The following is a 24,527-nucleotide window of genomic DNA, read 5'->3' on the forward strand; positions in this document are numbered from 1 at the left end:
AACCACATATTAAGACACAAATTAAGTCTCAAAAATATATAGGAAAATTGAAATAATATTCTGTATTCTGTCCAATTACAAAGGACCAAAGCTGGATATCAGTAGTATCAGAAATTTCAGAAAATGCACCAACTCATGGAAACAAAGCAACCCACTGTTGAAAGAAAATTGAGTCAAGGGAGAAATCAAAAAAGAAATTAAAGTCTTTGATACACTTGGTTCCCAGTTGGTGATATTGTTTGGGAGAGGTCATGGAACCCTTAGGAGGTGTGGCCTACCTGGAGGAAGCATGTCACTGGCAGTGGACTTTGAGAATTCATAGACTTGTCCACTTCCAGTTTATTCTCTCTGCTGTGTTTGCTGTTGAAGATGTGAGCTGGCTCCTGGCTCCTGCAGCCATGCCTGCTGCTTGCTGCCACACCTTCCTGCTGTGATGGACCACTTGGAGCCTATGGGGGACATTTCTTATTCAAAACACTACAGACCCTTTGAAAGTTTATAGTATGTCTGTGTATAATTTTAATTTCTAAAACAATAAAATATTTTTTGATTTAAAAAAGAAAATTAAATAATTCCTAGAATTGAAATGAAAATGAAAACACAATATACCAAAATCTATGGGGCACAATGAAGGCAGTTCTAAGAAGAAAGTTTATACCACTAAGTGCTTGCATCAAAAAACTGGAGACATTTCCTATTAACAATTTAATTGTCCACTTGAGACCTTGGAAAAACAAGAACAACAGCCAAAAATATTAGACAAGAAGAAATAAACAAAATTAATGAACTAGGAACAAACAACAATTCAAAGAAATAATGCTTTGAAAAGATTATCAAGACTGAGAAATATTTAGCCAGATTAACAAAAATGTAAAGGAGAGAAGACTCAATAAAGGCAGAAATGAAAAGAGAAACATTATAATAATAGACACTGAGGAAATTAAGAGAATCTTATCAATACACTTTAAAAATCTATATTAACCTGAAGTTCTGGTGTATAACCAAGAGCAAGGCCAGTATTGTTTGAGGGTCTATGGGACGCCTTCTCAAGAACTTCTAAAGAGGAAGTCCATTACAGGCACTAAGCTTTTGCTTTGCAAGCCCATGGTGTTTAGTAAAGACATGTCCTCTTGTTGCAAGGTAATTCTTGTAAGTTCTTTTTAATATATATATTTGCTATTTAAAGTAGTTTCTACAGTGGTAGGTTTCCTAATGGCTTTTCCTAAAGGCCTTTACTGTTAGTTATCCCTCCCCATACTTCCTTCTCTGCCCTACCCTTCCATTCCCCACCCCATGTAGCCCTTTATACTCTAATATTCCCTTTCTCCCCTTTATATCACTGTTTTCTAGTTCCCCTCCCCAGAAGCCTCCCCGACCCATGGGCATTTAATAATTTCTTGCCCTTTCTGGATTTGCAAATTGAAACATGCAGAGCTACGATTTCAAAGCTAGCCTCCAACTATGAAGGAGAACATGCACTGTTCATCTTTCTGGGTCTGGGTTACTTCATTCAGTATAATTGTTTCTAGTTCCATCCATTTACATGCAGATTTTATAATTTTGACTTTTTAAGAACTAAGTAATATTCTATTGTGTATATGTACCACACTTTATTATCCACTCATCAGTTGATGAACATCTAGGTTGTTTCTAATTACTGGCTACATACTAAACACGTGAACTGTGTAACAAACAAGGAGAAATTAACCTGGTTCTCGCTTCAAAGCCTCATCTCTGCTGTCTAGATTTCATAGTCCTGGAAAGTGGTATGCAAACTTCTTGAAGAGAAAATTTAGCATGAACCTTACCCAGCTGTGAATCCTGCAAGCTACAACCACAACTGGCCTGGCAAGATATGTCCACTAACGCAATACTAGCACAATTATACGAACAACCATTTACATTCTAATTGGATTTAAGGTCCATTTCATAGGATGGAACCCAGACCTGACATTGATATTATGCCTGAGACTAGACAGCCCACAGACCATGGGAGAAAGCCTCATACAACAATATAGGTGAATAGGTGCAGTATTAAACTGCTTCTAATGACTTATTGTTAGTCTCATAGATTAATGCATCTTTCAACTCTCAGCAGAGACGCACCCATATACAGAAAATGGTCACCAACATAGAGAACCACAACTGGCTAATCTGCAGAGAACCAGAGGCTTCAGAGCAATTATGCATGAATAGGACACCTATATCAAACTTCTGCCTCCCAAGACTCAGGGATCATGTGGAAGAGGGGTGGAAACACTGTAAGAGCCAGAGGAAGTATATGACTACAAGAAAACAGAGTTTTCCAGATATCTAGTCAGTTACTCATATAAACTCACTGCAATGGTAAAAGCATGGACGAGGCCCATGTAAGCTCAAGCCAGACAAAGTCCCAGGATAAATATATAGACATGAGGAAGTATATAAGAAGCCCCAATCCTGCCTGAGGAACTATTAGTAACTGATGGCTGATAGGAGGGGAGAGTCAGTCTTATATAAGAGTAACATTTTTTTGTATGTGTGTCTTTTTTTGAGACAGGGTCTCCTTGTAGCCCCAGCTGTCCTGAAACGCACTATGTATACCAGGCTGGCCTCGAACTCACAAAGATCCACCTCCCTCTGCCTCCCAAGTGCTGGGATTAAAGGTTTGCACCACCACACCCAGCATTTTTTCATTATTTTAAAGAGAGGCAATTTTAACACATTTTTTTTCAGAAATAACTTGAAGGAAGTTACATAAAAATATATAGACAATGAAGTTTAAGGGTGGAAAAGTAGGGATAAGAAATCAAAGACCAAAGCCAGGCATGATGGCACACATCCTCAATTCCAGCATTTGGGAGGCAGAGCCCGGCAGATCTCTGTAAGTTTGAGGCCAGCCCAGTCTACACCGTGAGCTCCAGGCTAGCTGGGGCCATGGAGAAGGAAAAAAAAAAAAAAGAAAAAATCAAAGACCAAAGGATTTAACAACATGGATCAACTTTGTTTGAATAATGAAAGTCTCCATTAGCTCTGTTTTTTTTTTTTTTTTCTTTTTGAAATTGTTAACAGAGCATAGGGTGGGGGGTTATTTTCAGAAGAGTAGAAAGGCCCACATTTATAGCTGTGCTGGAAAGTCTACACTCAAATATAGATCCTGTGATTTCCCCACAGCCACACAAAATGGTGAGAGAAGTGCCTCATGGCATTCTCGGCTTATATATCCTTAGCCCCTCCCCTACATGCAGCTAAGGTTGAATGATTGGGTTGGAGGGGTAACTGATTCCCCACTTGACTCCTTGATGAACATGGGAAGGAGGTGTGACTATAACTTGACAGCACAGTGGTTGGAGGACACTTCCAGTTAACACTCCACCCCTTCCTCTGGCTCTTACATTCTTTCTGCCAACCTCTTCTGCAAAAGTCCCTGAGCCCTGGAAAGGATGGTAACTGGGGGATGATCTTCCTCCCACTGTGGCAAAGCACTGAGCTTTCAGGTCTCTGCATCATCAGTTTTCCACGGGCTGTTGGCCCATTTCAGTGGGATTCCATTTACAATAAAAACACAAACAGCAAGAAGCAAGAACATCTAAACAGTGGCTGGTGTAAACATAAATGCATAGATGGTACTTTAGCAGGTGCATCACATCCCTCAAACAAAACATTTGCAGTGGCTTCCCACTGAGACCTACATTCTCCCCTGCCACAGGGGGTTGGCCTGGCAATCAGTACCAGATTGTGTGTTCCACGCCTTATTTCAGATTATATGGTTCTATATATTTAAAAAATGAGTATTATATCTAGTCAAAAATTTGCTGCTTGTACATACACTAGACACTCCACTATTGCACCAGCAGGAAATCTTGTTTGATATCTTGATAGTGCAACATGCAGGGTCCATCACTGAGCAGAATTATAGGGGACAATTCTCCCTCACGCATCTGTGTATCACCTTCTGGCGCCATGAAAACCATCTATCCAGTGTCAGGGAGTTTCCAGCTTAGTCCAAGCTTAGTTTCTCCCTCTCCCATGCTCACATCATGCAATGTTCATCAACAAGGTTTTTCCATCCATTTCCAGTGTACAACCAACATTATTGGCAATGGCCTTTATGTTTTGGGGACCTCTAGGGCCCCTCAGTCCAGCAACTCAAAGGGGTCAACCCACAAAGGAAGACTCTTAATAGATTCACCAGGTGCCAGTGGATGAACTCATCACTTTAGGGCATTTGGGGACACAAAACTAACTCTATAGACAGTAATATAGATATAATATTGAGTACAGAAATTTTGTGGGGGGCTAGCAAGAGGGGTGTGCAGATCCTGGAGGGGATCTAAATATGATTAAAATATATTTATGAAATTCACAAAAATTCAGTAATCTATATTACACTAAACTAGAAAACCTAAAAGAAATTAACTTTTAGATATCCACAACTGACCAAAGTTAAATCAAGACAAACTGAATACCTTAAATAGACCAATAGCACCAGTAAAGTAGAAGCAGTAAATAAAATCTCTGAACTGAAAAAAAGCCTAAGGAGAGATGGATTCAGTACAGAAACAGGATCTCCATGTAATCCCAGCTGACCTGAACTCACCATGTAGACCAGACTGGCCTTGAACTCATAAAGATCCGCCTGCCTCTGGTTCCTAAGTGCTGGGATTAAAGGCACGTGCCACCACACCTGGCTACTTGACTTTCCAACAGAACTAATACAAATACTCCTCAAACTATTTTGTAAAAGAGAAAAGAAAGGAACACTTCTAAATTCCTTTTCTAAAGACAATATTAATAACTTTCATAACAAAACTAGACAAAGATCTATTTAAAAAATTATAGGTAAATCTTTCTGAGGAACATAGATGCAAATATTCTCAACAAAATACTTGCAAAACAAATGCAAGAATACATCAAAAGATGATCCACCATGTTCAAGTTGTCTTCATCCAAGAGATATAGGGATATTTAAAATTTGTAAATCCAGAAATGCAATTCATAACATAATCAGATTCAAGGCTAGAAACCAAAACATCATCTCATTTGGTAGAGAAAAGGCCTTCAACAAGATTCAGTATCACTTCATGGTTTAAGGTCTGAAGAAACTAGGTTGACAGGGGACACAAATCAACATAATAAAGGCAATACATAACAAGATGGCAACCAACCCCTTGGTAAATGGGGAAAATAGTCAAAGGATTTTCAATAAAATCAGAAACTGGGGATGTATGTCCATTATCTCCATTCCTGGTCATATACTCCTTGAAGTCTTACCTACAGCAGTAAGATAAATGAAAGAGATAAAGAGGATGTAATTGGAAAGGGAGACTTTAACATATCCTTATCTCAGATGATATGGTTCTATACATAGAAAAACTCTAAAGACTGCACCTTAAAACTTCTAGAGCTGATAAATACATTCAGCCAAATAGATGGATATAAAATTAACACTCAAAAATTAGTAACTTTCCTATATAAGAACAACAAACAAATTGAGAAAGAATTCAGCTATACAGTCCAATTCTGTATGGCTTCAAAAACAAACACCAAAAACAAACAAACAAAAACTCAAGTAACTTGGAATAAATTTAACTAAGGAAATGAAAAACTTTTATAATAAAAATGTAAAGACACTGAAGAAAGAAATTGAAAAGGTACAAGAAGATGGAAAACCTGCCTTGCTATGGATTCATGGGATTAATACTGGGATAAAGGCCATCCTATCAATATCAATCTACAGATTGAATGCAACCCCCATCAAAACCTAACACAGTTCTTCATAGAAACGGAAAAATAATCTTAAATTTCATATGGAAATGGAAAAAAATCCCAGGATAGCCAAAATAATCATAAAAATTAGAAGAACTAGATATATTACCAACCATCCCTGATACTAAAATATACTACCGAGCTATAACAATAAAAATAGCATGATACTGACATAAGAATGGACATACTGATCAACTGAATAGAAATAAATCCCAGATTTGAGTCCAAGCACTTATTATACAGATACCTTATTTTTGACAAAGGGACCAAAAGTATGAATTACAGGACAGCATCTTCAGCCATTGGTGCTGGTCATACTGGATAGCTACATGTATGAATGAAACCAAATCCCTATCTCTTAGCCATGAACAAACTCAACTCCAAATGGATCAAGGCAACATAATATCTGGAATCCTGAATCTGATAGAAGAGAAAATAGGGAATACACCGAAATGTATAGGCACAGGAAAATGTTTTCTAAACAAGATCCTGATAGCTCAAGCATTCATATCAACAACTGACCAATGGGACCTCATGAAACTAAGAATTTCTTGAAAGCAGAGAACACCATGATTTGTGTGAAGAGGTAGCCTACAGAACACATCTGGTATAGGCTTAATATCTAGAATAAACAAAGAATTACAAAACTAAGCATTAAAAATAAAGTTAAAAATTGTGGCAAGCAAACTGGATGTGGTGACGGATACCTTTAATCCTATCTTTCAGGAGGCAGAAGAAGGTGGATCACTATTAACTGAAGGTCACCTTAGTCTATATACTGAATTCCAAGCCAACCAAGGCTGCATAGTGAGATCTTGTTTCCAGAAAGAGGAGTCTGAAAAATTGTTTTAGCCAGATGTGGTAGATGAATACAAGGAACTGTTGTCGGAACACACGTCTTTATCAGAGAAATACAAGTTAAAGCTTCTTTAAATGTTCAACTTATCTTAGTAAGAATGGCTAAAATAAAAAAAAAAATGGTAAAAAATGCTGGTGAGAATTTGGGAAAGGGGAAACATTCACTCATTGGTGAGAGTAAAAAGTGGAACAGCCACTAAGAAAGTTAGCCACATGCATTCCATCTTTTGAGAACTGTTCGTTTAGTTCTTTGCCACAATTCTTTTGCTTATTTTAAACATTTTTTTTGTTTTGAAAACTTTATATATTTTCATCATATTCACACACCCTCCCCCATCCCCACCTTACTACCCCCATTTTATGTCCTCTGTTACTGTCTTTATGTAAATCAAGGCATATGGACTCTGTCAGCTTTAGAAATACTCCTGGGCATCAGTTTACTCTTTGGAGTGTGGTCAACCTACCACGCATCACACCAGTAAGGAAAACCAATTCTCCCTCTCCCAGCATTTATCAATTGCCTTCCACTAGGGCTATGACTTCCTGATCATTTCCCCTATTCATGTGAGGCCCATCTTTGAAATGGGTTTGCACAGGTCTTTTGAATGCTATCATAAGTGCTGTTTCATATGTGCATGCTTATACACATATAAACATGTTTAAATGGAGTTATTGTATAGTGCTAATATATATCTGTATGTTGTTAGATAAGTATACTGTGCACCACTCATCAAAGAAGCTTCTTTTTTGCAACAAATGGAGGTTATTACAGAGTTCCACAACTGGTCACACGCAGAGATTAAGTGTCTGTGAAATGCCCAACGTTAAGTGACACATCTACAATGGAAACTCTATACCCAAGGTTTATGGGGCCTATGAAATGAGAGGTAGAGAGAATACTAATGCATGTTTCAACTCTCATCAACGAAGCTCCCTCATGCAACAGAAGGCCATGAACACAAATGGGCCACAAATGCCCAAAGTGTAGAGACTAAGAGTCTCCAGAGATTGGGTTCTTGGAAAGGATTCCCATATCAAACTTCACCAAACTAAGGCTCAAGGACTATTGCAGAAGAGGGGGCAGAAAGATTATAAGAGCCATGGGAGAAGGTGCGTGTCCACATGGATACAGAGTCTCACTCTTACAGGCTCCTGGGACCTTGCACATACAAACTCACAGCAATGGTGACAGCATGCGTAAGATCCATGCAAACACGAGTAAGACAAAAACCCAACATAAAACTATGGAAATGGGAAGCAGGCCCAATCTTAGCTGAAGAATTGTTTGGCAGCTGATTGCTTCTAGGTGAGGAAGACCTGATCTTCTGTAAGGGACTGACATTAGATAGCCTGACAAGACTCCAGTGGATGAACATGCATAGAAGGATGTCAATATTAATTAACAGGCCTTAACATAAATGACAGAATGCATGAAATGATATGTGTGGCAGGGGTGGGAGAGTATGTGAGGGTGCCAGTAGGGAAGGCAGTATAAAGATGGTTAAGTTGTTGTGTATAAGATACACAAAAATTCATTTTAAAGAATTTTTTAATGTCTCAAAGCTCACCCCCAATTATGCACTTCATCATCAAAGCCACCCCTCCTAAAATCTTCCAAAATAGCACCACCAATTGCAGACAAAATGTCCAAATATTTTGGGGCCTATGACGGACATTTTTATTCAACCACAACTGTCAATGAAATTTAACAAATTTATTTGTCACATTAAGAGTCACTTGAGGGCTGGAGAAATGGCTCAGTGCTTAAGAGCACTTTATAGTCATTTTCAGTGCTCTATCAGAGGAATGAGATAGGGTTAGGATCCCAGCACCCATATAGTGTGGCTTACAAATTTTTGTAACTTCAGCTCCGAGAGATCAGTTTCTGGCCTCCGGGGACAACTGCACATGCATATGCACACATGTACATGAATAAAATAAAATGACTCTTAAACAGTTACCTAACACACATGTATGGCCATATGTAGTTTGATAGAGTGGAATTTTTTTTAGAGAAACTTGGAAAGTTTCAGATTAAAATGTAGCCGTCATTGGAGAAGTTCTGCTCTCCCTTCAGAAAACAGGACCTTATTCCTTATAGGGATTTTCCTTTGTGTAGAAGGAAGAAGTCCTGTTTTTTAGAATCCAACTGAAAACTATTCCTTTCCAGTGTTTTACCATAATCATGGTGAGTGTTACACTTTTATTATGTTCTCTTTAACCTGGTGTCCATAAACACAGTAATTTGTTATGTTAGGGGAACATTATTTCCAGGGTTAAATAAATCAATTTGTACATGTATGTGTGTGTTTGTGTAATCATTTCCCCCAGGCCTTTTGAGCTATTTTATTACTACTCTTTAAATCCTCTAGAAAAATATGACCTTGGTAAAAATTTTAATATCCTTTAATTATAGTAAATTTAACCATGTACATGTCATCATTATATTTTATCTCTCATATTTTTGTTACTTAGACCATTTCCAGTATTTTAAAGCACTTTCTTTCCCTCCTTCTCTCTTTCCCTCTTTCTTTCTTTCCTTCTTTCCCTCTTTCTTTCTCTTTTCTTTCTTTCTTTCTTTCTTTCTTTCTGTCTTTCTTTCTTTCTGGGAAGAAAGGGATAACTGCCTACCTTTGGAGATAAGCATACCAAAGCACACAAACGAATCATTGTCTCAGTCTTTGGATTCCAGGAACAGTAGTGCTTCGAAAGATCAACTCCCTAGATGAGGGTAATTAACCATGAGTTTGTACCTGAAGCAGGAAGTAACATCATGTCCTGAGAGCCAATCTATTTCCTCTGACTGAACAATTTTTCTTTTAGACCCTGGTGGTATCAGAACAGAGACAACGATTGGTAGGAAACATCTTCACTGAGTCTTTAAATTCATGTTTTTTGTATTCTTTTAAAAAAATGTATTGTTTAAGAGTTTTACACATGCATACAATTTGTTTTTATCAAATCCACCCCTCACTCCTTACTCTCTATTCCCCTGGACACTTTCTCTCCCAACTTTGTGTGCTGTTTTTTTGGTTTTGGTTTTGTTTTTGTTTTAAAAAAAAAAAAAAAAAAAAAAAAAAACCAACTCAGCGCCCTTTGCTTCCAATATGCACATGGATGTAGGACTTTCCACTGGACCATGGGAAACCCACCTCAGCTAGGGGTGGAACTTCCTGAGCGCCTCCCTGATCCATGCTGATATTTTATTTATTTGTTTGGTTATTTACATGGCTAGTAAATGTTTTTCAGCTGCTCAATTTAGCCTCACCCATCCCTTCTCTCCCATTTCCACCTCCTACTTTCTTCTCTTCTGATGAATATTAATCCTAACAACAGCAACAAAAAACTCACATTATGTAATGACCTATGCACATGTCCCAAGACCCCAGAATATGGTGATCCCACAACCACCCTGTATGCTCTGTCATGGTTGCTGAAGCTGGATGCCAAAGCAGAGATGGACCATTTTGGGGTGCCCATGCTGAATGGCCTAGTAGCTGTTCATGATGACCCTGTTATGATAGGGCCTTGGCATGTCTATTGGTTCACCTACAGAATGGTTCTCCATTTATTCTAATTCTGCCTGCTTTGGCACAGATAATAATCATTCTTTAATCATCACATTTTCCCTGTTGTGAAAGAATAAAATAATATGAAAGCTGGATTGGGCAGAAGTACTTTTCATCTTATTGAATTTTAGAGGCATTTTTCTAGATCAAAGTTGAAGCCCTTGGGCATGTCCCAAGCAGTACATGTCAGCTGCCATGTGGCAGCTTGGAAATCTCCCTTTCAGCACTTACATAGCTGGCATGAGCAGACACCAGGGCTCAAGGGACAGCTTCTCACCCAGTGCCAGTACCTACTACACTTGGAATACAAATGGGGCCTCTTTGATGCCTTGATGAATGAAAAAAAAAATTAAATGACTCTATTTCTCACCATATTTTATGTTCTAGAAAGTAGTAAACAAAATTTCATTTCCTTCATGGTCTTGTTAGGAGTGAGTAGGAGAGATGGAACAAAATTGGGGGATTTTTCCTTCACCTCAAAATCTTTTTGCTTTATCTTTCACCATTACACATATGACCATCTAGTGACTTGTATATATCAATCACTTTCTTTTATTTTTACCCTTCTATTTCCCACTAGAATGAGTTTTCTATGAAGAAAGACTTATCCTTGTTTGTTCCTAGGTGCTGTTATTTTTCTACCATCTAAAACCATGCCTAGTAAGTATTAGATGCTCAATAAATATTTGTTGGTGGAATTTGTTTTCTTTCTGGAATTAGCTATTCTAACCAACAGCACAGTTTCAGATGTGTTCCTGATGCTGACAGTGCAGAACAGAAATTGAGATATCAGACTAAAAGTTTTTGAAATATAAATCCTGGAAATTGTTATACAAGTTAGATAATAAATATCCTAAATTAGTATTTTTATGCGATGATGTGAACCAAAAGGTGAATGTGATGGCAGGGCCCACATTCACCTTTTACACTCCCTCAGAGCCTGAAGTGAATAATTTATTTAATCATTTAGCCAGGGAGGCAGAGCCAACCTTTAAATCATGACTAGTTCTTGAGATAAGGTAAATAATATATACAGATTGAAGCTGGGCATGGTGGTACATACCATTAATCCCAGCACTTGGGAGGCAGAGGCAAGTGGATCTCTGTGAGATCAAGACTAGCAAGTTCCAGGCCAGCTGTGGCTACAGAGAAACTATATATCTCCAGAGCTGGATCAAAACACTTGTTTCCCTCCCACATTGGCCTCTACAGGCCTGGGTCATGAACCTGAATTTGTCAAATCAGATCCCTGGGGTTGCTTCTGGTTCACTATGTTAGAACTGAATGATCCTTCTACCTTGTAGGGAAATTCCTTATTTTATTGACCTCAGGCCACCAGTGGTGCTAGATTAATGATATAATAGGGGTTATATGATAATAGAAGGAAACAGAAAACTTGGGGTTTAAAAGTAACTTCTGTGTTTTTCTGCTGATGTTATCCCTTCTCTGATAATGGGTCTAGTGATGAATGTATTATTACTACCACATATTAATTTTTTCTACTATATATCCCAGAAAATGTGGGATGGTGTCAGAGTCAGAGCACAGTGGTGTGTGTGTGTGTGTGTGTGTGTGTGTGTGTGTGTGTGTGTATGTGTGTGTGTGTATGACATAGCCACAGCATATATGAAAATAATCCAGATTTAGGTCCGTGATAGAGAGAATCAGTATTAATGAAGCAATAATTAAATCAGCAAACACTGAGGCCCTGTCTTTAAAGATACACAGAACAGCCATGGAAAGATTGTTTAATATGTGAAAGAAGTAGAAGAATCATAGGTATTTGTTGTTAGCAGACTAAAGGAATGTGATTACTGTTTTCTACTAATGAAGAATTCTAGTGTGAGAGAAGCATAAACATTAGGTTTGGTGTAAGGATGATTGGGTGGAGGAGTTCCAGAGGCAAAAGGTGGTGACTGTGAATCTGCCCTTTTCCTTTAAAAGAGTTCTAGCCACAAGTGGTAGATAATCAACTCAAATGCTTACTGAAACCCACTGTAGGACAATGATAAGGTTAGTTATAGAAAAGGATGGTTCTAATTGGAAAATATGTTTAGCCATCATTTTTTCTATTTTTTTATGCTGTATATTTTATCGAATTTTTTGCATTTCACACAATACATCTTAATCATATTTAAACCCCCTCCCCTATCTGCACCCCCCTCATAGATCCCCCATTGGATTTCATGCATTATGTCATATACGTTAAGGCCTACTGAGTCAAGTTTTTACCCCCAGATGCCCCTCTGTGTGAGTTCATCCACTGGAGCCTATCTAGTGTCAGCCCATCTAGTGACATTCCCTTAAAGAAGACCATTTCTCCCTCACCCAGCAAAGATCAGCTTCCAATCTTATCTTCAGATAAGTTTGGGGCTTCTTACTCATTTCCCCAGTTCTATGCTGGGCTTTTGAGTTTGCATGGGTCTTGTACGCACTGTCACTATTGCTACAATTTTATATGAGCAAGTTCTCATTTACCTAGAAAACTCTGTTTCCTTGTGATCATTCATCACCCCAACTCTTACAGTCTTTCTGCCCACTATTCTGCAATGATCCCTGAACCCTAGGTGGCACAGGTTTAATACAGGAATCCTATCCAAGGTCTGTAGTCTCTTACTCTCCACATTTTGGCCAATGTGTCTTTCTGTGTTATCACCCTCTGTTGCATGAGGAAGCTTCACTGTTGACAGTGGAGAGATGCATTAATATTCTCTCTACCCCCATTCTGCAATATTCCATGAGATTTAGGTGTAGCGGTTCTACGGTAGATGTATCACTTAAGGCTGGGCATCTCATTGACACTGATTCTCTGTGTGTGACCAGTTGTGGAACTCTATAATAATCTCCATCTGTTGAAAAAAAGAGAAAAGTTTAATGAGGATATATATCACACAGTAAGAAATTATGTTTGCCTATGGATGTGACAGACATGGGTTTTTCTCTAGGAACTATGAACTCAAGCTATGTGTACCTGGCTATGCTTATAGTATCACATATGCATTCCCTCCCATTGGGCTGGCTTTATGTCCAATAAGATAGCTGTTTATTACCCCCAAGAAAGAAATTGCCACTGCTTCACCAATAGAGGTAGCTTGCTGTGCCAGTCGTTGTGATTATTAGTCTTACATCAAGGGTTGGACCACTGATTGGTTTTCTCCCCTACAGTTTGCACAGTATCCTTTGATACTATTAGAGCTAGTCTTCAGAGAGGAAGCCTCTAGGTCTTTTCCAGCTCCACTGCTCCAAGTCCTGTGTGAATTATGTCCTGTGCTCAGCAATAGAGTTCAATCAAGGATGGTGGCAATAGTGTGTGTTATTTTGGGTAGTCTCTTAGACTATTCTGACTAACAACTCAAAGGAAGGTTTCTCTTGTCTGACACTATGTTTTGTGTTATACAACCTTCAGCTATACATATGCATTCATATACGTATGTTGTATATCTATTTTTCAGTAAGCTTTTGGTTGCTGGCCTGAGCCTTTAATGGCAAAGGTAGGTTTTTGAACTAATAAATTGCTCTTTGGTTTTTCGCACTACCTAAGTATTATTTAACTCTCCTCTCTGTCTCCCTGTCTTATCCTCCCTCATCCAACCTGTTAAAGTACCCCCATTTTCCCCACTTTTGCCTTGATAATGTCTGTCTTGTATGAAACCCCCTCCCACTCTTAAGCTCCTTCTTCCCCTTTGCCCCTGTGTTTCCCTGTATAATCTCCCTCCTCCATTTCCAATTAAATACCTATGTTTTCCCCATTTCTACCTAGGTAACACCTGTATTTTACTATCCCTCTTTCTCATTTTCTCTACCCCCATGTTTCCTTTCCATGTCCCTCCTCCTGAAGTTAGATCACGATATATACTCACATCTAAGAATTTGGAGCTAAGACCCACAAATGGGAGAGAATATTCTTCACTTGGTTTTCTGTGTCTGTGTTACCTCACTTATTATAACGGTTCTAGTTCCATGCGTTTTCCTACAAATTTCATGATTTCATCTTTCTTTACTGCTGAGTAGATCTCCATTGTGTAAATGTACCATATTTTCATTATCCATTCATCAGTGGAGGGACATTTAGGTTGTTTCCATCTCTTAGCTATTGTGGAAAGAACAACAACAAACATGGATGTACAAGTGTCTCTGAAGTAGGATGAATGCTTTGGGTATATGCCAAGGAGTGGTATAACCGGATCATATGGTAGATTTATTTTTTAATTTTTTTCTAGTTCTCCACACTACTTTCCATTGTGGTTGCACCAGTTTGCAATCCCACCAACAGTCGAATATTTCTCTTTCCCCACATCCTCACTAGCATCTGGAGTCATTTATTTTCTTGAATTTAGTCATTCTGATTGGGGTATGATGAAATCTTAGATTGATTTTGATTTGCAATTTCCTAATTACTAAGGATATTGAACATTTTTAAAAGTGTTTCTTAGTCATTTTCATTTCTTCTTTAGAGAGTTCTCTGTTTAGATCCATTGCCTGTCTTTTAATTGGTCATTTTTTTTCCTGATTCTTTGTTTTTTGAGTTCTTTTTATATTCTGCATATTAATCCTCCATCAGATTACACATCCGGTGCAGATTTTTATCCCACTCTCTAGGCTTCCTCTTCGTTGGTTTTGGTTGTTTCCTTTGCTATATAGAATCTTTTTAGTTTAATGAGGTTCCACTTGTTGATTGTGGAGCTTAATTTCTGAGCAACTAATGTCCAATTTAGAAAATCCTTCCTTGTGGCTATATCTTGTAGGGTACTATCTAAGTTTTCTTCTAACAGTTTCAGCACTTCAGGTTTCGTATTGAAGTTTGTGATCCATTTGGAGTTGACTTTTATGCAGGGTGATAGATAAGGGCCTATTATGGTCAGTGAGTGGTAACTCTATTATATCTACCCTCCTGGAGGAGGGATGGTATAATGCTACATTAGAAAAACAAAAGGAACATGCGTAGTGATTTAATATTAAGAGAATAAATAAAAAATTACTCCATATGTAAGAAGGATCTACATTATATATGGTAGGAAAATGTGTAAAAGACTATAGAAAAATTAATAGGGGTAGGAGAGTGTAGGGTCTCTCCATCTCCTCATGGGTTGTTGGCCACCGGTCCACAAGGACAAAGGGAGCAGAAGTGATGAACAGGGTCAGTAGTGATTTAATATTAAGAGAATAAATAAAAAATTACTCCATATGTAAGAAGGATCTACATTATATATGGTAGGAAAATGTGTAAAAGACTATAGAAAAATTAATAGGGGTAGGAGAGTGTAGGGTCTCTCCATCTCCTCATGGGTTGTTGGCCACCGGTCCACAAGGACAAAGGGAGCAGAAGTGATGAACAGGGTCAGGGACGGCCAGTGAGCACTGACTGAAGAAAGCCCTTCGGAAGCCTGGGGTTAGTTTTTACTCCAGGTAACTGTGCCAAAGGTCATGTTCCAAATAAGGTCAGGCATCAGTGCTTGGTGGCACTCTCCAGGTAAGTTAGGCAGAGAGCAGGAGGCCCCCTGCTGAGAAGGGGAGTCCTTCCATATAGCGCCAAGCCCCTTAGAGCTATCCGGACATGGAGGACTACAACTCTAGCAGCAGGGTTCCCCAACAGGAGAGATGTCTTTTGGCAAGAACTTGAAAGAAGATTGTTTGGAAATAGAGACAAAGGAAAGCAAAGTGAGAGTGGATAACTTATCTCTCCATCTGTCATCTTTCAGTCTTTGTATCTATCTATGTTAATCACTTATGTCCAAATCTATATTAACTTAGAAAACATTAATAAAAGATAAAAGAGAAATAGATTCAGAAAATAGTGAAAATTCCTGTCTTCCTAAATCTTCAGTTCAATTGTTCTTTAAAGACAGTACAGATATTTTTTAATGAAAGCCATTAGTTTTAATAATTTAAAGATGTTTCACAAAATTAAAATGAAATCTAAATAATGTTTAATGATAAAATATTTTAAGTTAAAAACTTAAATTTTGGATATCATGAAAGATGAATGACTGGAGAATCATTTGTATTTTTCTAAGTTGTATCTTTTTTAAAAAAGTATCCATTTTCTCCTCCTGCTTAAGAGAAATGTTCTTTTTATTTTTATTTACTTGTGTCTGAGTTTGTATTTGTGTATGTGCTTCTGTGTGTAAGTCTGCGTGTGTGTATATGGTATATGTGTGTGCGTGCTCACACGTGTGTGTGTGTAGGTGCATGCAACCCATTCACATGCATGTGGAGGCCAGAGGCAGACATTGTGTATCTTACTCCATCACTGTCTACCTTACTTTAAGAAACAGGATCTCTAACTGAACTTGAAGTTCGTTATTTTGACTAGACTACTAACCACCAAATTCCCAGGATCCTCACCTCTCTGATCCCTAATTCGGGTGCTACTGGCTTGCAGAGCCATGCTTGGGTGATCAGGATTTTATCCTGGGTCTGCTTGCTTTCACAGTAAGTAATCTTACCCACTAAGCCATCTTCTCAGTCCTTACTTAATTTTTTTAGTTCTGTTTTTTCACATAGGGTCTCAGTATTTATACCTGTTTGGTCTAGGACTCCCTTTATAGAGTAGCCTGGACTCAAACGTGTGATAATACTCCTGCCTCTGCCTTCTGAGTGCTTGGGATTACAGGCATGCATCATCACACCAACTGTTTCTGTACTGGTTATTTTCTGTTACTGTGATAAAACACCATGACCAAGGCAATTTATAGAAGGAAGAGTTTATTCAGCTTATGGTTTCAGAGGGTCTATCATCACAGGGAAGTATGGAAGCAGAGAAAGCTGGAGCAGGCATAGGAAACAGAGCACACCAGACTGGAAGCAGGAGAGCTATACACTCTCAAACCTTACCCCAGTTGACATGCTTTCTCCAACACGGCCACACCTCCTAAAGGATTCATGACCCTCCCCAAACAGCACCTCAAACCAGGGACCAACTGTTCAAATACTTGGAGCCTATAGAGGAGGACATTCTCATTCAAACCATCACATCTTCCTCTGTTAGATCTAGGGAACACAGGGACATGGTGGGAATAATTCAAGAAATTTGTGAGCAGGTTGGAAAGGGTTTTAATTCCTGTGTGATTGTAAGTGTACAATCATTTGTGAATACTTTTTCCCTCCTAACATTAAAGTGCTATTCAGGTGATTTCTATATTTTCTAATAAATTATTTTTAAATTACATTTATTTATTTGGAGCTAGGGTGTGTGGTAGTCAAAGGACACCTGGCACGAGTTGGTCTCCATCATGGGGGTCCCAGGGATGGAACTCAGGTCATCAGTCTTGGAGGCTAGCACCAGCCCAACTATTAAATATTTTTAAATTTTTATTGAATTTATGTGTATTTCATACAGAATACCTTAATCATGTTTACACTCCCTTCTTTGTTGGTACCCTCTCATAACCTCCTCTACTGGATTTCATGCATTCTGTCATTGATGTTCCAGCTTTTAAATATTTTTAATCATTATTTTTCATATAATTTTTTCAATATGCATTTGTATTTGAAACTGATGGTTTTTCCATTATCATAATTTGTTTACATTAAGAATCGCTCAAATACTATACAACTGGCTAGTGATTTAAAAACCCATGCTTACCTTGAAAGAAGAATTAGAAGAAGAAGTATGATTTCTTTTCATATTTGTGTGTGAATATAAACTCAGAGACAGTCCAGGAGGCTATACTGATTATACAAAGACAATGGGCAAGTATGTCAAATCTGTGGAACTAGCAACACCATAGTAGTTCTTTTATTAATTTTTTAATATTTACTTTACATATTAACTGAAATCTGAATGCATTTTACTTTACTTTCCCTTGCTACGGTAATGATGCCAGTCAGCAATGGTCTTATAATTGAAGATATTGAGAATCCCTAAGTTTCATTAGTTCTGGCACTGAATTCTGGATTTTGACATAACTAGAATATTGTCAAATCAGCCACAACCAGAATTATTTTTGCGTAGTAGCTTCCAAACTCAGAGAAACTAGGAAATTACAACAGTGTTTATTTTCATTCAACATCATATATAGATAATACTAAAAACGTATGAGTTTGTGCATGCCTGAATTTTAAAAACTCAATTTTAATTCAAAGGCGCCGTCTCTTTGGTTTAACTAGTCCTGTATAATGACATTTTCCCATGTCACAGGCTGAAAAATCTTTCATGAATAGTGCTTTCTGACAGTTTGTCTGTCAGATGGGAGTAGGAAGAAACAGAGGTGGAGAATATTGCTTGGAACTATGTCCTGGAGAGATGAAGCAACGGAGGTGAACTGTGATGTGCAAAGATGGGCTTATGGACTAGGTTGCTTTTGTTCTGTATTTACTCTGGCCATCTCGTTACAGTTTGTCTTTGAGTTTATGTCATCATTGCTGCTTTCTTGGACATTCTACTGGCTTCTTTCCTTCAACCCTTCTCTTCCATGCTAGTCTGCAAGGTTTCACAGTTGATGTTCCTGTGTGTGTTTTTTGCTGCTTATCTCATGTCTTCTCTTTATGACGTTTCAGCTCATCCACCATACACCATGTGCTTTAGAGTGAAATTCTACCCACATGAACCCTTGAAGATTAAAGAAGAAATCACGAGGTATTTTTTCTTTGTTTGTATATTTAGCCTACACTTCAGGCCAGGCATTCCTCTTGTCAAGATCAGAACATTTCTGGGAAGCAGGCATTGAAGTCGACATATTGCACCTCTTACTATATTGACAATGTCTTGGGAATTTTTTAACTTTTATTTGATGTGTGTAACTGTCTTGCTTGCATGTATGTAAGTGCACCACATACCTGAAAACTTTCAGAAGCCAGTAGAGAGTGTCAGATTCCCTGGGACTGGAGTTCCTGACAGTTGTTAGACACGTTGTCAATTCTGGAAACTGAACTCGGGTCTTTGCAAGAGCAGCCAGTAATTTAACTGCTGAGCCATCTCTCCAGTTCCATATCTTGGCATTTTTAAAAAAACAATTGTCATTGACAACATAATTATCTGTAAAAGGAAGCAATGTTTATGAGAGGGAGGCATTCTCTGAAAATATCTGACAGTGGGACTCTAAAAGTAAGCAGGAGATCTTTGGATATGGTCAAGTACCAGTTAATGCAGTCCTAGCCTGTCTTTGAATCTAAGCCTTTCTAGCAAGGACAGGCCCTATGGTCAGGGGAGAGTTAGTTGCTCTGCTTCCTCCTCAGAAAATGAGAAGCACAGGGCAGCTTTCCTGTCATTCTCCTCAGCTGACTCCTCAGCTGTTCGTCCTTCTCAGCCCACTCTGTTGGCTGTTATTTCTCAGACCTCCCTTTTATCTCCCTCTGCTGGGGTTCCATTCAGTTCATCTTCTCGGGACTTTGCTTCCCTGAATAACCTTGGCAAATGTTGCTGAGCTGGAACCCCAAGGTGGCACACTTCTGGATGAGTATATGAAAGAGCTGACCGTCATGCACTTAGATTCTGATGAGTCCCTGACTTAGACTCCCAAATTCCCATGCATAAAAATCTCTCACAATAATCAGATTAGGCACACATCCTATAGAAAACAAGCTCCTCTGATTATTGCCAGTGGGAAGATTAAGATTTTTAGACTTTTTTTACCAGAGCCTATGGGGAAACTTGGCCACAGTGGTTGGAAGGAGCAGATCATTTTTTTTCTATGATTAACTGGCCAACAGCCACTTAGTGAGGTTCATGTTAGAAATATGGGAGCAAGGAAAGAGGGTGTGTGTGTGTGTGTGTGTGTGTATGTGTATGTGTGTATGTGTGTGTGTATGTGTGTATATGTGTGTATGTGTGTGTATGTGTGTGTAGAGGGTGTGTATGTGTGTATGTGTGTATGTGTGTGTATGTGTGTGTGTGTGTAGAGGGTGTGTGTGTATGTGTGTATGTGTGTGTGTGCATGTGTGTGTATGTGTGTATGTGTGTGTATATGTGTGTGTATGTGTGTGTATATGTGTGTGTATGTGTATGTGTGTGTATGTGTGTGTATATGTGTGTATGTATGTGTATATGTGTATGTGTGTGTATGTGTGTGTATATGTGTGTGTATGTGTGTATGTGTATGTATATGTGTGTGTGTGTGTGTGTGTGAGAAGGAGTAAAGATAACAGACATGTTAAGTAGTGTAATTTGCCATCTGATGCGATGTGATTTTTTTTCTTTTTATAGGAAACATTAATAAGCCCCCATTAATTTCACCAGTACATTCATACACTCACCAGTTGGACGTCTATCACAACTATTGAATTCGGAACATTTTTATAACTCCTAAAAGAAACAGCATATCCAAAAGAAGTCTCTCTGTCTCCCCATCTCAGCCCCAGGCAACAACTAAACTTTCTGTGGCTGTAAATTCATGTATTCCAGCTAGTTCATATCAGTCGAATCACGGATCATGTAGCTTCTACTGGACTTGGCCTGAAATTTTATTTATAATCTTCATATTGGAACTGATTTTCCTTAGTTTCAATTATCTACCCAGAGTGGAAAATGGAATGAGCTAAACAATCTAACAAACAGAAACACAACAAAAAATAATAAAAATAAAAATAACACCTTCAACACAACCCCAAACACCCAAATAAGTCCAATAAAATTGAGTGACAACACATGAAAACAAAAATACATCTAGTGTCACCCTAAAACCCCAACACAAAAATGAAAAGATTGAGAAGAACAATCCTTGAAGGTACTGCCAGCATAATTAGGAAAAGCAAATTTTTAAAAAATGCCTCACTTTTGAATTGTCTATAATCTTGTTTTGAGAATAAAAATTGAACATATGTCACAATCTAAATAAAGACTGAGTATTTTCTTGGTGAGAAAAGCATCATTTGGTTTAAAAAAATGGTCAATAACCCTAGCTATCTATCAGCACTCTATTAGCTTTTATAGTTTAATAATATTCTATTGTGCAGGTATACCACATTTATTTTTTCCATTCATCAGTTTGTGAGCATTTGAATTGTTTCTACTTTTTGGTTATAATGAATAATGCCACTGTGAATATTTATGTACAAATTTTGGTGAAAGCCCAGTTGTTTACTTAGTTGGGTCTGGGGTAGCACTGAAGGGCACATAGCATTAATATTTTCTAAGATTTCCCCCTGGTGATTTTAATTTTCACTCTGGACTGACCAACTATGGTCCATGACCTGCTGTTCAGCTTCACATGGCAGCAATTGAAAATATAGAAATCCCATGTCTAATCAGAACCTATTAGAGTAACATTTTAACAACAACTCCAGATAATTCATGTGCTCACTAAAGTGGACAGGCATCACTGTAGGAAACTAAATTAGATTTTTAGTCAAACTTGGTAAAAAAAAATTTATTAAGGACTGTGTCTCTTGCATGCAGTTACACACTAAAGGGAGCAGAGGTGTCATTCAAATACATCATTTGTTCCTAACGCCTCTATGCAAAGCACAATACATAAAGATTCATGTGATGAAAACACTAGTGATCTAATGAATCCTTCATTGTGTTCAGTGTGATTTCAGTGATGCAGTAACAGGAATGGCAGTATCCATGCCCTGGAACTGGCCTTACTCTCTGACCATCCATTTCTTTCTCTTTAAAATGGAATTGTGCACATTACTCATCATACGGCTGAGTAAAGATCAAATTACTAAGCACTAGAGTCAGAGTTTTCCAAAGAAACACAATACCAGTGCCTGAATTCGTGCGTGTGTGTGTGTGTGTGTGTGTGTGTGTTTCTATAAAATTTATGATAGAGACTTAGCTAAGATGGTTATGAAGGCTGAAAAGACATATGACCTACTACCTTTAGGCTAAAGGTTGAAAGGAGCAGTGAAGAGGTGAGGGTGTAGATTCCAGTCCGAAAGTCTAAGAAATAAGGAGTACTGAAGGTAGATATCCCTTGCTCACATTGTCAAGCAAAGTGCATTCACCCTTACTCTGTCTTTCTGTCCCATTCAGTCCTGCAACACATTGTATAATGTCAACCCACACTGGGAGAGGCCCATCTGCTTTGCCCTTTTACCAACTCAAATACCAATCTCTTCCCTAAACACCCTTAAAAGCACCCAAAAATTATGTTTAACCACATATCTGGGTATCCCCTGGCCCAATAAGGCTGAAATGTAAAATTACCATCTGAAGGTGGTAATATATTAGTAATAAAGTGTTCTTAAAGGTTCTTTGAACAACATGTGAAGAAAAAAAGTTGGTCTCTTAGAGTTAAATGTTAAAATCACCATGAAAGGAATCTGTACATATCTTCAGAGTTCACTTTGGTCAGGAAAAATAGAGCTCAAGCCTGAGGCATGAGAGAAAGAGTTAACCTGAGTAAGAGAAATCAGAATGGATGAGCCCAAGGGAAAGAGACAAAAGCAGGGGGCTACATAGATTTTTTAAAAAATATCTATGACAACACTTAACAATTTAAAGGTTTCTCTTGTAAATTCAGTCTCCTGGATTTTCTCAGAAGCTGGGCGCATCACTTCTGCTTTCCGGTAAGATGGCACAGGTGGAGCTATGTGGTAGCTGACCCTGTGGCAACTTACCCCACTTTTGATGCGGCTTTCCCTAGCCCACTTCACTGGCCACAGTGTGCCTCCACAGGCATGTGAGCTTGCCATTCCTGTAGAGAGGTAGGGACTTGAGACAATGATACAGCTGTCCATTCCAGTAGTCAGTCAGCTGGCCTTCTGGCCTCATAACCAAAAGAATTGTTTTTGTTGTTGAGGCTGCTTTGGGTTTTTTTGTGGAATAGTTCATTGTAGGGATGTCTGCTGAAGAAACAATAAGCTTGTCTCATTATGCAGTTGAACCAATTTCTTGGTTCTGCATTGCAAAAAGAACTTGGTCAGCAGACACCCGAGATGTGGATGATGGTAGATGTAGTTGTCCCTGCATGGGAGTGAGGACTGCAGAGCCTTCTGTTTCTCTCAGTTCTTCTCAGATTTTTTTACAATGGCTGAGCCCATTCAGCCTTCAGAGCACACAGACACTTTGGGTTTCTAAATTCTGAAAGTCTCTCTCAGCTGCTTTCTGCATGTGCGTCTTTCCAGAGCTGGTTGTGAGTCTAGTTGTTGAGGTAGAAAAAGCATTAACAGTCTTATTTTTTCAAGGCTTCAGCTGACACTTAGGATAACGACCTCTTCTTTTGTATTGCAGGTACCTTTTGTATTTGCAAATTAAAAGAGATATTTTTCATGGCCGACTGCTGTGCTCCTTTTCTGATGCTGCCTATTTGGGTGCCTGTATTGTTCAAGGTGAGTCTGGCCCCAGCACCATCGCAAAGGGCTATGGCTTTGTTCTGTGTTTCCCTTCTCTCACACCTGTACCCATCTTGTCTTGTCTGTTGGGCAGTCCAGAAAGGACTGTACTTTGCTGCAATCCCCTTATCCACCCCCTACCCAAACCATTGGTCTTGGTAGAAGATTGAGCTACCGTGTTCATAGTGGTTTATACTCATACACAAAAGAACTTCCAGAACACAAAGTCAAAGATAAAGTCTTCTTTCTCAAGGTAATTTTATATGTCATTTTATATGTCATTTGATAAGGCTCTCTGAGCTGATGTGGGTAATATTAAGAGTTTCAATTGTCAAGTATGGGCCTAATGAACATAGTGAGAGAGAAAACCATGTGTAAGAAGTTGGTTCAAACAAGTAGGTCATTCCTGAATCATGTTTCATGTGCACATGTGTTTTCTATCTAATATCCCAACTTTTCTAGTCATATAAAAAGATGAGGAGACCACAATTTCACAATCTATTTGTTACATATCAGTTTGAATCTTTCTTCCCCTTTCCTGATAATTTTGCTGAACATGAATTACTTGAGTACTTTTAGCTTCAATACCTTCCTGTATTTAATGGGTAGTCATAAATCTTTCCAAGACATAGAATCTCATGATAGCAGTCTGCACCAAGTCAAAGGCAGTTCAGGTCCCTCAGAGGTGACTGCTATTCTTTCTAGGGATAAATAAGCCTCAATAGATGGGTTCAGTGGGAAATAGTGAATGTACTCATTAGAGTTGGCTTTGGAAATCTTCTACATTTTAAAAAGTGTTTGAGGGAAGGTGGCCTTCAGAACTTGAAGCAAGGACGGGCCAGCACCCAAATGAAGAAGTGCTCACAGATTCTGCTTTCTGGGCTTTTTGAAAGGCAGCTAGCTAAAGAGACTTCAGGAGTTACCCTGGTAATTCTGCCAATTCTGCCAGTTGTAGCATGAATTCTTTTTTTCATTTTTTAAAATAATCTCTCTCTCTCTCTCTCTCTCTCTCTCTCTCTCTCTCTCTCTCTCTCCCCCCCTTGTGTGTGTGTGTGTGTGTGTGTGTGTGTGTGTGTGTGTGTGTTTCCTCTCTACACACTCACACAGCATATATTTTGTGGAGAGTGGACGAGG

General features: G+C 38.5%; 1 protein-coding gene across 2 annotated transcripts in view; it reads left to right on the forward strand.

Moving 5' to 3' along the window:
• The window catches only part of Frmd3 (FERM domain containing 3), a 326,943-nt gene that overhangs the window by 183,897 nt on the left and 118,519 nt on the right, over positions 1-24,527 (forward strand). For both annotated transcript variants that reach the window (XM_008841381.2, XM_008841380.3), the window contains exons 4-5: positions 18,675-18,753; positions 23,293-23,390. In XM_008841381.2, the coding sequence (XP_008839603.1) occupies positions 18,675-18,753; positions 23,293-23,390 (177 nt within the window). The remainder of the gene's footprint in view (positions 1-18,674; positions 18,754-23,292; positions 23,391-24,527) is intronic.

The sequence above is a fragment of the Nannospalax galili genome, unplaced genomic scaffold (assembly GCF_000622305.1).
Source record: "Nannospalax galili isolate Female #2095 unplaced genomic scaffold, S.galili_v1.0 scaffold801, whole genome shotgun sequence".
Lineage (NCBI taxonomy): Eukaryota > Metazoa > Chordata > Mammalia > Rodentia > Spalacidae > Nannospalax > Nannospalax galili.